Source organism: Bos indicus x Bos taurus, chromosome 17, assembly GCF_003369695.1.
Source record: "Bos indicus x Bos taurus breed Angus x Brahman F1 hybrid chromosome 17, Bos_hybrid_MaternalHap_v2.0, whole genome shotgun sequence".
Classification (NCBI taxonomy): Eukaryota; Metazoa; Chordata; class Mammalia; order Artiodactyla; family Bovidae; genus Bos; species Bos indicus x Bos taurus.
Window position 1 is genome coordinate 18,655,535 of NC_040092.1, and position 13,860 is coordinate 18,669,394.

The following is a 13,860-nucleotide window of genomic DNA, read 5'->3' on the forward strand; positions in this document are numbered from 1 at the left end:
CATTCACTATGTAACATGGTCTTAAAATCATTGAAGATTAGAATCAATTAGAGAAATCAGTTAGTCATTTATGTCCTGATGGTCAAGGCCCCTACCACCTCTTCCACTAGGAGTGTCTCAGAGAACTGAAAAAACAAAGCTCAATCATACACTCCTATTTTTAGTAGTCCTCATATAAGACTGGCAGGTAGGGAGTGAGTTTCTTAAGAAAAGTTTTTCGATTATTTTTAACTGAGTCAATGTTTGTAAAGGACTTAGACCAGGCCCCGGCTCATAGTAAGAGCTTTGTGCTTATTAAATAAAATAAATATGTAAGTTTATACTTATCTTATAAACAGAGATACCTGGGAATAATGTGAAACTTGTAGTTCACTCATTACACGTGGCATTTTGTTATGCATGAACTTTTTATTTAAAACTAGATTTCTCCCTCTCCCCCCAAATCTATGTGCCTTCAGTTTTATAAAAATAAATTTCTAAGGAAGAGTCTTCATTTTTGAAAGGGAGTAAGAAAGTTCTAATTTCCCCTATAACCTTAAAAAAAACTAACAATGACATAACCGTGTCCTGTAAACCTGAATTACGCACACATTAAAAAACAAACAAATATTCTTACCTTTCCAAGATTTTCCTGTTCAGCAATATTTTTGGTATATTGTTCCCTAGGAAGTCAATATAATGATATAGTTTACATTTACTTCAATTGATTTTATCATACAACTAAATTATAAATCAACATATCTATCTAAATATATTAGATAATACAGTTTAGAGTACTAGAGTCAGAATGAAACTCATTATCAAATAGTCCCTTTTCTAATCTTTAGTCAGTTCATCTAATAAACAATAATATAAGTAAAAAAAAACAAGGCAAAATATCATGTAAGAAATTAAGTACTATTTGTGGTTAATCTACACTTAAAACAATAGAAATACATTTGTTTAAATTACACTTTTTTGGAAGAGGCTTGCAGAACAGAGAGAGAATACACATTAAAAAAATAACAAACCACAATAAATATCATCTAACCCTGCAATCCAACTTCTACAAAGCTTTCCTATAGAAAAACTCTTAAAACTTAATAAAAATAAAAGCAAAGACTATTCACTTCACCATTGCTTACAATAGTAAAAATCTACAACCAACTAAATGTTGATAGATGGGGAAATGTTTAAATAAATTATGGTACATGCATTCAAAAGAATAATACAGAGTTGCGAAAAAAGAATGAGGTAGATTTATAAATACTAAACTGGACAGAATTCTAGATAAATGAGGTATGGCAATGTAGACAACATTTAATTTTTGTGTACTATACTTGATAATGGTTACTCTTTGTTTTTATAAATATTTCTTTTGTACGCTAAAAAATTATAAATTTTTAATGTAAAAAATATAAATCATATCATATGGTATTTTTAAACAAAAGTATAATTATATTTTAGGACAAAAAGTGAGATTTAAAGTGTTAAGGACAAAGACTGAAGAATGAGGACAACGGAACCAATGATAAGAAGAGAAACTTTAGACCTCAAATTTGTATGGAAAAAGACTATATTTCTGTGAAAAGCTACACAGCAGTACTCAAGAAGAAATTACATAACACAAAATTGGGAATCTACGAAATCATAAACCACAAAGACAAACTCTAGCAGCTTAAGTGAAGATAGATTTGCATTGGTGTAAAAAAGGGAGGTTAACGTTTTTAGAACAAAAGAATGGCAATCAGAAGTACCCGAAGTCCTTACAGAGATGAAGTGAAGGTAGAATTTGTGCACAAGAATACATTTGAATCAATTCTAATGAGGTGGATGAAACTGGAGCCTATTATACAGAGTGAAGTAAGCCAGAAGGAAAAACACCAATACAGTATACTAATGCATATATATGGAATTTAGAAAGATGGTAACAATAACCCTGTGTACGAGACAGCAAAAGAGACACTGATGTACAGAACAGTCTTATGGACTCTGTGGGAGAGGGAGAGGGTGGGAAGATTTGGGAGAATGCAACTGAAACATGTAAAATATCATGTATGAAACGAGATGCCAGTCCAGGTTCGATGCACGATACTGGATGCTTGGGACTGGTGCACTGGGACGATCCAGAGGGATGGTATGGGGAGGGAGGAGGGAGGAGGGTTCAGGATGGGGAACACATGTATACCTGTGGTGGATTCATTTTGATATTTGGCAAAACTAATACAATTATGTAAAGTTTAAAAATAAAATAAAATTAATTTAAAAAATAAATAAATAAATAAAAATTAAAAAAAAAAAAAAAAGAATAAAAGCGAAAGGGAACAGACCCAGTCTGGATGAACCTTCATTTTGCCCATAAAATTTATGAGACACTAAGTCAATGTTATTTGCCTTCCTAGCTCTCCAGTGAAAAACAGCTCAGAGGATATAAACGACATATTACTCAGAATAATGTATGATTATAATTAAGAGAACTTTAAATAATTCATTTATTACCCCAGGTCTAAGGAATGTCCAAATTGTTTTAGGATTTCCATTTCTATTTTATTAAGAAATCAATAGGCGCATGCTCAACACTAATATGTAATTTTATTCAATTGATTTATTCAAGTAGTAATTACAGAGCACCTGTCCTATACCAAGCATGTCCTGGGATTTCAAGAAGAAAACAGGGACAGAGTCCTCACTCTTCAGGAACTCATACTATATCATTTCTAAAATACTGCTGCAAACATTACATTGAACTTGAGCTCCTATGGCATATATTGTTCTCTTTATTTTATAGATGAAAAAGTGATATATCCAAGGTCACAAAACTAGAACTGGAAAAATCAGGTTAGAAACAAAATTTTATTGAGTCCCTTTCTAGAACTTTGATATATAACATCCTGCCTCTTTAAATAAAATTACATTTTACAGGTGATCTTTCAAAAACAAGCTAATTTCTTAGACCTTTGGCCTTATCAGAAAGTACCATAAAAGTAGAAAATGAAATGACATCAAAAATATTGTGTCTACACTAGTAATAAATTTTAAATATATATCAGTGAGTTTAGAGTATAACTCCATTTTATTCCTAAATATTCTTATCATGTACTTCTCTAGTCAGGGTGCAATATTTTTCTATTGGAAAACTGAGGAATGGTAAAGATTTACAATGATTTTTAAAATAATGGAGACCTCCTTGGAAGGCCAGTGGTTAAGACTTCTCACTCCCAACCAGTGCAGGGGGCACTGGTTCCATCCCTAGTTGGGAAACTAAAATCCCACATGGTGCACTGTGTGGCCAAAAAAATAAATAAATAAAAACGATGAAGAGGAATATCTAGAAAAAAAATAGCTCAGATTAGAAAACCAATAGCTCAGGAGCAATGTTTCCTTTGTTACTAATTGTATTGATAACTTTGGAAGAAGAGGAGGGTTCGGGATGGGGAACACATGTATACCTGTGGCGGATTCATTTTGATGTTTGGCAGGACTAATACAATTGTGTAAAGTTTAAAAATAAAATAAAATTAGGAAAAAAAAAAAACAAAGAGAAAAAAAAAAGAAACAATTTCTAAAACTTTTATTTTTCAAGAACAAAATTACTTCTCACATAAGTGAACATTAGTATTGACTACATAGATTTAATGAGCAAAATTTACATGCAATAAAAGAATTTGAATAAATACATTCAGTATGTTTAATATGCTAGAGTATTAAAAATAATATCCTATTTATAGGATATTTTCAGCCTGGCTTGCATTATATTAAAAAATGTAGACTTTGCAAAACATTCTATTTCTTAGATTCCTTTTTATAATATAAATGTACTGCTGTTGTTCAGTTGCTAAGACATGTCGGACTCTTTGTGACCCCATGCATTACAGCAGGCCAGGTTTTCCCATTTCACTATCTCCTTGAGTTTGCTCAAACTCATGTCTATTGAGTCATGAATATCAATGTATAAGCTACTAAAAATCTCAACTGCAATCTTGAATAAATGTGAATCCTACACTTCATTTGAGTTCTTATTGAATGGTAAAAGCAAAGCATTTGAATTGTGATAAAGGGCAAAGAAAGTTTATCTTGTTCACTACTGCATTTTTTTCAAAGCTAGCAATTCAACTATAAATGCATTTTTAAGGCAGCATTTATTATGTTATAGTATGCTAGGATTACAAAAAGAAAAAATCACCATGTAAGGACTAGTAGTATTTATACATTCCTTGTTTCAAAGGCTGGCACTCTGCAATCACAGAATTTCTAGCTGAATTGCAGCTGCTCACACTGCAACAATGAGCACACCAATGACCAGAGTCCAGGACATGTGGGACTTTAAAAATAGACCAAATTTGGGAGAATGGCAATGAAACATGTAAAATATCATGTAGGAAACAAGTTGCCAGTCCAGGTTCGATGCATGATGCTGGATGCTTGGGGCTGGTGCACTGGGACGGCCCAGAGGGATGGTATGGGGAGGGAGGAGGGAGGAGGGTTCGGGATGGGGAGCACATGTATACCTGTGGTGGATTCATTTTGATATTTGGCAAAACTAATACAATTATGTAAAGTTTAAAAATAAAATAAAATTAGAGAAAAAAAAAAAGAAAAAAAAATAGACCAAATTTAGTGCTTATAAAAAGCAACTATGAAATTATATGTAATGCTACATGCATACATACTCAGTTGTGTCTGACTCTTTGTGACCCCATGGAATTTTCGAGGCAAGACCACTGGAGTGGGTTGTCATTTCTTACTCCAAGGGATCTTCCCAACCCAGGGATTGAACCTACGTCTCTTGTGTCCCCTGCATTGGCAGGCAGATTGTTTACCACTGAGCCACCTGGGAAGCCCAACATATTCCTGAGGAGGGGGTAATGGGGATTAAGTGGCTTAATGGCTTTAAGAGTTTCTATTTCAGGTGATGAAAACGTTTTGGTAATCTATAGTGGTGATGGTTACATAATATTTTGAATGTAACGAATACAACTGATTATACACTTAAAATTGGTTAAAATGGCAAATTTTATGTCTTTTGCCACAATTAAAAGCAAGCAAACAAGAAAAATTATATGTATGCTTTTTTTTTTCAAGTTTTGAATGCTTTCCATTTTATTTATTTATTTTTTTTAGATTTTTTTAAAATTTTATTTTATTTTTAAACTTTACAATATTGTATTAGTTTTGCCAAATATCGAAATGAATCCGCCACAGGTATACCTGTGTTCCCCATCCTGAACCATCCTCCCTCCTCCCTCCCCATATTCTTACTTAGTCAGGAGGGCTGGACTACCCAGAGGATGTTCAACAAGATTTAATTCTAAATAATATCTTACTATTTGCTTATTTAGGTACTCTGTATAATTCCATTTTATCTTCTATAGATGAAAACATTAAGTAACTCAATATAAAAACAACAAAATTACTTGCCTAATTGCTTTTCTTTTTTCTTGTTGATCAGAGGAGACATACGCCTTCATTTCATCAGTAGCACGACGAAGTTGTACTTCTAGGTTCTAAGTGGGAAGACTATGTAAGTCCTTGATACAGAAAAATCTCAGAAAAGTTTCTGATCCAATTTTCTTTGTCTTACCTTAATCATACAATTTATATAATGGTATCTACTTTCTTCTTGAAGACACTCCTCACGGAGCCCTCTGACTTCCTAAAACATAATTTTAAATGCGCAATATTATCGAAAGAATAATTAGATACAGAAAGGATAGCCAAATGTACAACAAAAGAAATACTATCAGAGTATTTCCTCTTCTGTGCCAAAACTTTATTGTATCAGACTAGGTTGCAATCTTTTCTAGAGACCATGCATACCACTCTACAACCTGTAAGTTCAGTTATTAAGTAACTACTGTGTGCCTAGCTTGGTGCTAGGTGCTGGGGACAGAGAAGCGAACAAGACAGGTCCCTGCTTTCATTCAAGTAGAGGAGACAGATGTAAACAAGGAAATGTGTAATGAAGGCAGTTTCAGATGGGGTAAGTGCTATGAAGAAAATTCTGCAGTACAATGTGATAGGGGTACTGAGTGGGTGAAGTTAGACAGGTGATTAGAGAAGATCTCTAGGAGGCGGTAACATTTAGGCTGAGACCTAAAATGGTGAAAGAAAAAGAGAGAGAAAGGCAAAGAGCTGGCAGTAGAGTATCCCAGAGAGAGAAGAATATATGCAAATCTGCCCCTGAGGAGAAAACAAGCTTGGCCTGTTTGAAGTACAAGAAGAAGGCTAGTATGTCTGGGGTCTGTGGGTGAAGAGGAGAGCATGTGGATATGAAGTTCATGGAGCAGGTAGGGTCTTGAAAACCAAAGTTTTGAAGTTAGATTTTAAGTGCAACAGGAAGCTGGTAGAAGGTGGTTTAAGTGTTGTACCAGTTTCTTTGGCTGCTCTATGGAGAATAAACCTTAAGGAAAGGCAAGTGTGGGAGGGGACAGGAGGTTGTAGGTTACTGTGGTAATCAAGGAAAGACATGATGGGGCCTGGACTCTGGCATGATGGAGAATTTAGGGTGTGTACATCAAGTTTGAAGAAATAAAAATCTCTGCAACTTGGTAGACAGACTCAAGGCATGAGGGCAAAGATCTGGGAATCTTTTGACATTGGTGTAGTAAAAACATGCATACAAAGTCAGTTTCTGCTAGGTTGTTAAAATAAGAACTATCTTCTTACCTGTTCTAATTTGGACCGATTGCTTTCAAGGCCTGCGGCACAGCTATCATACTGGGATTTCTTTTCATCACACTCTTGGGTTAACTCCTAATATGAAAAGAGTGATTGATTGAATAAATAAAAAAAAAACGAAGGCCTAAAAGGTGACTCTGAAACAATACATGCCCTTGTCAGTCTTGTAACTTAACTCTAAGCTTCTTGGCATACTAACGAGTTATTTATACAACAACCAGATATTTGAGCATTATGACAGATGAAGGTGCTGATAAAAGAATAGCTGCCATGTATTGAGCTGTGTGCCAGGCTCTCTGTTAGAAGCTAGGGATACAAGAGTGAACAAAAGAGTCAAAATTCCTTCCTCTCAAGTAATGCTCAGACAAGTAAACAGGCTGACTGCTACGAGAGACAAACGCAAGGTGTTACAGGAGCACATGCAACTCTCATTGGACTTAACCCAGGCTTGGGGATCAGTAGGGACAACTTCCTGGAGAAACTGATATCTAAGCTGAGGTACCAAGGATTAGTAAGAATAGTTAGAAGGGACAGACAAGGAGGAGAGTGTTCAGAAAAAAGGAGCACTATGTATGAAGTCTTGGAAGATTAGAGAAAAGAAGGACAATTTAGGACGTGTAAGTAGTTTATTATACTGGAGCACGTCTGGGAAGTGTGAGAAGGGGCTGAAGACTTTGGCAGAGGCCTGATCAGAACTTTGTAAACCATGTTAAGGCTGTTTGAGCTTTACCCTTGACAATAACTGAATCTCACAACAACCCCTTAAGGTACATACTAATATCCCCACATTGTGCTTAGAGAAAGTTCACAGAGGACAAGTATCTTGCAAAAGATTATATGACTGGAAAGAGGTGTTAGAATTTGAACTCAGGCTGTTTGAGTAGTTTTACGCTTTTTTCTAATGTAATATTTTGAAGCAGATAATCTGAAAATTTGCTACCAACACCTAGAAATGCTAAAAGTATCAACAAATGCTTGATAAGGTAGGGTTAGCATCCTTTCAAATTGAGAGCTAACTGAACTCTCAAAGAAGTAAAATGAATTACCAGAGTTAGAAACGAAGGATGACAGCCTGTGGATACCCTTGGTGAAGGGAGTTAGGATTCAATCTTGATAACAGAATGATTAGAATGGCTAGGCAGGGCAAAGACCTTGAAATCTGTGAGTAAAGGGTTAACATCAGGCCAGCCTGGGAATGACCTTGGTTTTACATAGCAGTTTCCTTGGAAACAAGAGAGTTAACATTACTGGGTAATGTTGTGTGGTGTTTCCATTGCTGGATGGGACTGCATCTGGGTTGGGGTGACTAGCAAAGTATAAAAGATTGGTGGGAAAAAGATGGCATGGCTTTTATGTATCAAAGTGACCTACAGACATCTGAGGCTCTTGTGGTTGACAGTCACACACACCCCAAATAGGAGAAGGGGCAATAGAGGCTATGTACTTGGGTAGCTGCTGGGCCTGTAAATGAGATGAAGATACTATAGTAGACAAAGGACTTTTTTTGTCTGTGAGTCTGATGGACAAACTGATTAGTAAATGTAGCTATGTTGCTTCAGAGGCAGATGGAACAAAGGTGCCTGTCCTCAGCAAGTTTGGGATTTGGATTTACCCTATGTATGTGATCTAAGAACTTCCAAGCTGAGACATTAACTCAAAATTAGCTCCAAACTTGTGACATTCAGAACACAGAATATCAGCAGAACAACAGCAAAAACACCCTGGAGGGACAAACCCTCTGTCCTAGCTGCCAGGATTCAAGAGACAAAACCCTACTAAACATAAGCTCACAATCCAAAACTATAAATATGCAGGGAATGATCAATCCATTATGAGTGAGAATTAGAATATATAAAACAGCAGGAGTAAACCTCCTCTAGCAGGAGAATACTAGAAATAAATCTATTAAATAAGCATACTTAATATTTTATTAAAGGAGGAACTGAAAACAAAAGACTGAAAAAGGTACAGTGAGTAAAAAAACAGACAAAAATGAAAAAGAAGTCACTGAAATTAAAAACTAAGTAGGTGACATAAATATAATATTAGTTCAGGAGATAAAAGAATGAATTAGAAAACAGAGCTGAAGAAATTATCAAAAATTCATCACAAAGAGACAAAGAGATGAAAAAATGAAAATGAGGTTAAACAACAGAGAACAGAATAAATACATCTGACATATATTTAACAAAATTGCTGAAGAACAGACTAGAAAGACCAGGGGAGAGAATATTTGAAGACATGTAGAATATGTCCAGAATTAATGAGACAAAAAGCACGAATTCTAGCAGAGCAAATAACACTAAATCTATAGTTAGATCATGTCAGTGAAATTGGACAACACCAAAGATAAAAATACTAAAACTATCTATAGATTCAAGGGAATCCCTATCAAAATACCAATGGTACTTTTCACAGAACTAGAACAAATAATTATAAAACTTGCATGGAAACACAAAAGACCCTGAATAGCCAAAACAATCTTAAGAAAGTAGAACAGAGCTGGAGGTACCACATGCCCTGACCTCAGACTATACTACAAAACTACAGTAATCAAAACAGTATGATGTTGGCACCAATGAGAGACACACAGATCAATGGAACAGAAAAAAAGCCCAGAAATAAACCCACACTTATGGTCAATTAATCTATGACAAAGAATATACAATTGAGAAAAGACAGTCTCTTCAATAAGTGGTGCTGGGAAAACTGGACAACTACATGTAAAAGAATGAAATTAGAACATTTTCTCACACCATGTACAAAAATAAACTCAAAATGGATTAAAGACCTAAATGTAAGAAATCATAAAACTTAGAGAACATAGGTAGAACACTTTCTAACATTAATAAATTATAGCAATATTTTTTGGATCTGTCTCCTAAAACAAAGGTAACAAAGGCAAAAATGAACAAATGGAACTTAATTAAATTTAAAATCTTTTGCATAGCAAAGGAAACCATCAGCAAAACAAAAGATAACCCACTGAGTGGCAGAAAATATTTTAAAATTATATTGGTGATAAAAGGTTAATATCCAAAATATATAAATAGCTCATACAACTCAGTATCAAAAAAAAAAAAAAAAGGCCCAGTTGAAAAATAGAAGACCTGAAGAGTCAGGTTTTTTCCAAAGACATACAAATGGTCAACAGCACATGAAAAGACGCTCATCATCATTAACCACCAGAGAAATACACATCAAAAGCACAGTGAGATATCACCTTACACCTGTCAGAATGGCTACCACCAAAAAAGACCACAAATAATTTGTTATTCATGAGGATGTAGAGAAAAGGGAACCCTTGTACACATTTGGTGAGAATGTAAATTGATGTAGCTACCATGGAAAATAGTGCGGAGGTTCCTCAAAAAACTAAAAACAGAACCACCATATGATCCAGCAATTCCATTTCTGAGTATATATCCAAAGAAAGTATATTAATTTGAAAAGATATATGCACACCAATGTTCACAGCAGTATTATTTACAATAGCCAAGATATGCAAGCAACCAAAACGTCCATCAAGAGATGAATGGAAAAAGAAGATGTGAGATACACACACACACACACACTATGGAATACTACTCTGTCCTTAAAAACAAAGAAATTTTGCCATTTATAACAACATGATGAACCTGGAGGGTATTATGCTTATTGAAATAAGTCAAAAAGAGAAAGACAAACACTATATGATATTACTTATATGTGGAGTCTAAAACAAACTAGTGAATATAACAACAAAAATTAAAACCCATTATAGGGAAGACATTACCTAAAAAGAAATGAGAATTAAATCAATAGCATATCCTTCAACATGAGAAAAGAGAAAGCAATGAAAATAGTTTTTTTCTGACCAAGTGACTATTGAGGAGGAAAAACAAAGACGGTTTACTTTCGGCAATGATTCTTTACTGAGAGAACTACTAAAAGAAAACAAAACAAGGAAATTTCATTTCAGGAAGAAGGAAACTGAATCCAGAAGCAAGGAATAAAGAACATGAGGCAATGGTAAGAATTGCTAAATATGTGGGTAAATCTAAACAGGAAAAGACTGTATGAAGTAGTAATTATTATAACAGTAATGACCACCATGACAGCCAATTTTAGAGTTGAAGAAATAAAATGGAAATTAAATACCAGAGGATAGGAACACATGTGTAAGGCAAGAGAGGGTATGAAATCATTCTGAGGCCCTTGTGTTGTTCAGGAGATTAACAATTGTTCAGCTGATTAACTTTAGGCAAGAAAAGTGTGCTAAAAATATAAGAGTAAACAATATCAGAACAGGAATAGAAAAGGAAATAAAGGGAAAAAAGAAGATAAAGAAAACAGGATTGGTACAATGGAAAGTAGAAAAAGAAAAAGAAACATAGGAAAAGCACAGTCAATAGGATGTGCAAAACAGAAATAAATTCCAAAGTATCAATAATAAGAGAAAATATAAACGGGACTAAACTCACTAATTAAAAGACAAGTTCTCAAACTGGATGTAAGAAACTATACCTACACAAAATCCCCTATATGATATTTAAGAGACATATAAAGGACAAAAATAAGGATGCAGACAGCTGAAATTAAAGAAAGACATACCAAGCAATACTAAACATAAGAAAGTTGGCACACTTATATTAATAGCAAACAAAATAAGACCCTTAAATAAAAAGCACTGCAAGGAATAGAGTCATAAAATAATGATAAAATGAATAATTTACCAGGAAGTTTTATTTTGTTTTTTTTTTTAAAACCAGGAATCTCTTTCTAAATTGTGGTAAAATACACATAATCTAAAACTTAACTATTTTAACTATTTTTAAGGCTGCAGTTCAGAAGTATTAAAACATTCACATTATTGTACAACCAATCTCCAAAACTCTTTTTATCTTGCAAAACTTAAACTCTACATCCATTACACCAGGAGTCCCCATTCACCAGGAATTTTTGAACAGGCAGATTCAACAGCCTTGATCTGATAAACACATGGAGAACTCAGTACTCAACAACTGGAAAATATATTCTTTTCCAGATCAAGTCATTAAAAAAATTATGTTGGCCTCAGCTCTCTCCATGGCCACCCTTAACTCCTGAAGACTATGGAGCTACTCTTTAAAAATTCTCAAGGAAAGAAAGCATGATGTAATGATTTTTATGCCCAATCAAGCAGTGATTGAAATATTTAAGGCAACAAACTCTAGAAACTCATCAGGGAATATTGTTCTTCTAAGCTTTGAGGACTCTACTAGAAAACAAATGAGAGACAATAAAAAGTAGGAAAATGGGTATGAGAGGATTAGTAATGAGCACTGAGTCTAACAAGTACAAGTATGATACTAAAGACAAAAGGGAGAACTAGTGTAACAGAACAGAAAGTAAATGTTATACGCTCTGACAATGTAGACATGATATATAAAATCTGCAGGGAGGGGAAGGGAAAATGAAGGTGGAAGGTAGAATGAGTAAGCTGGTCTCCTCAGCAAGCAGTTTTCCACTGCTGTGGATGGTAGGGGAAGGGCAACAGATATAATTTAAAGCTGATGAATCAAGTCATAGTATAAGCATGTTACATGTATAAAGGCAAACAGTAAGAAAGACAAATGACCAAAATGAGGTGCTAAAGGAGAGGGAAGAAGAAGTTGGAGGAAAAATATCAATTTCATCACTACTCATAGTGGGAATTAATAGATACTATCAACAGTAATGAAATATTAATGGTGGCATTACAGATACAACCAGTAGAGCAAAACCACAAGCCAGAAAATATGAAAGAGAGACAGAGACAGAGAATGAACAGAGGAATTTATTTTTATAGGCTTTAAAGTCAGAAGCAAAACATAATAAAGTACACAAAGACCAAATACGTTTGCCTATCAATAAATATGAACTGGCTAAACTTATTTCTTAAAATAAACCTGTTAGATTATATCATATAACAAAACACAATTCAAGATCTATTCAGAGACATACCTAAAACAAAGCAACTTTTTAAAAGTTGAAAGCAAAAGATGGGCAAAAGTATAGCAAGAACAATGAAAACAAAGGAAGCAGACATTAATATGTCAGAGTTAACTTCTGCCCCCTCACCCCAAAAAGCCTTTGTCTTTTTCTATGAAAGTAGAACAAAGGTGTGGAGAGCAAACTTCAGGAAGCCAATAAATAATTACCTATTCATTAATTTTCAGAAAATTTCTAGAAAACACACAAAGAGCTGTTAACATTATTTCTAGGGAGTGTGCTGGGGTGGGATGTAGAGAGAGAAATAATTTCAATTCTTTCCCTTAAATAATTCTTTAGAGTTTGAATTCTTGCCAAGAGCATGGTTTTACTTTTATAAGAAAAAACAATAAGAAATATTTCAGTGAAATCAATAATTACCATATTATATACTCTAAAACAAGTATTTTAGCTTTAGCAATTACATGTATTATGCCATTTAATTACATATAATTTAAGGAACAGCTTCTAAAAAACAAACATGAAACTTCAAGATGCTAGCTAATTCCAGATAATTATAGAAGATTTAGATAAATATAAGCTGTACATCTTAAGTTGTGAAGCTCCAATTTTCAAATGATTATGAATATTCAATTTATAACAAAACAAATACAAAAGAAGGGAAATATATTAATACTTCACTATAAAATTTCCTAAATTTTGAGAGCTGTCCATTAAAACAAGAAGTGTAAAGTATTTTTTAAGTACTCCTGCACTTTAACAATATGATAGGGGCCTCCCTGGTATCTCAGTGGTAAAGATTTTTCCTGCCAATACAGGAGGCATGGGTTCAATTCCTGATCCAGGAAGATCCCACTTGCCGCAGAGCAACTAAGCACGTGCGTCACAACTATTGAGCCTGTGCTCTAGAGCCTGGGAGTCGCAATTACGGAACCCACCAGCTGCAGCTATGAAACCTGTGCTCCCTAGAGCTGGTGCTCCGCAGCAAGAGGAGCCACCGCGATGAGAAGCCCTCCCACCACAACTAGAGAAAGCCCGCTCACAAAGAAGACCCATAAATAAAGAAAGTAAATTATTTAAAAAATGTAATACATCCATGTAGTGTCAAGTGTTAGATATACTTACACAAGTTAAAAATAAATACCATTCAAACTAGAGAACAATTAAGAATTTCAGTTACTATTTGGAAATAACTCAAAGTCAATGAAGTGGCTTTTTTTCCAGTCTACTTTTCATTACAAAAGGTTTCTG

At 34.3% G+C, this 13,860-nt stretch overlaps 1 protein-coding gene across 3 annotated transcripts in view; it reads right to left on the reverse strand.

Annotated features, from left to right (window-relative positions):
- The window catches only part of IFT81 (intraflagellar transport 81), a 223,822-nt gene that overhangs the window by 6,103 nt on the left and 203,859 nt on the right, over positions 1-13,860 (reverse strand). For 2 of the 3 annotated variants that reach the window (XM_027566817.1, XM_027566816.1), the window contains 4 exons: positions 6,646-6,732; positions 5,561-5,632; positions 5,398-5,483; positions 617-662 (listed from right to left, as the gene is read on the reverse strand). In XM_027566817.1, the coding sequence (XP_027422618.1) occupies positions 617-662; positions 5,398-5,483; positions 5,561-5,632; positions 6,646-6,732 (291 nt within the window). The remainder of the gene's footprint in view (positions 1-616; positions 663-5,397; positions 5,484-5,560; positions 5,633-6,645; positions 6,733-13,860) is intronic. The other variant, XM_027566818.1, reaches the window with a different exon arrangement.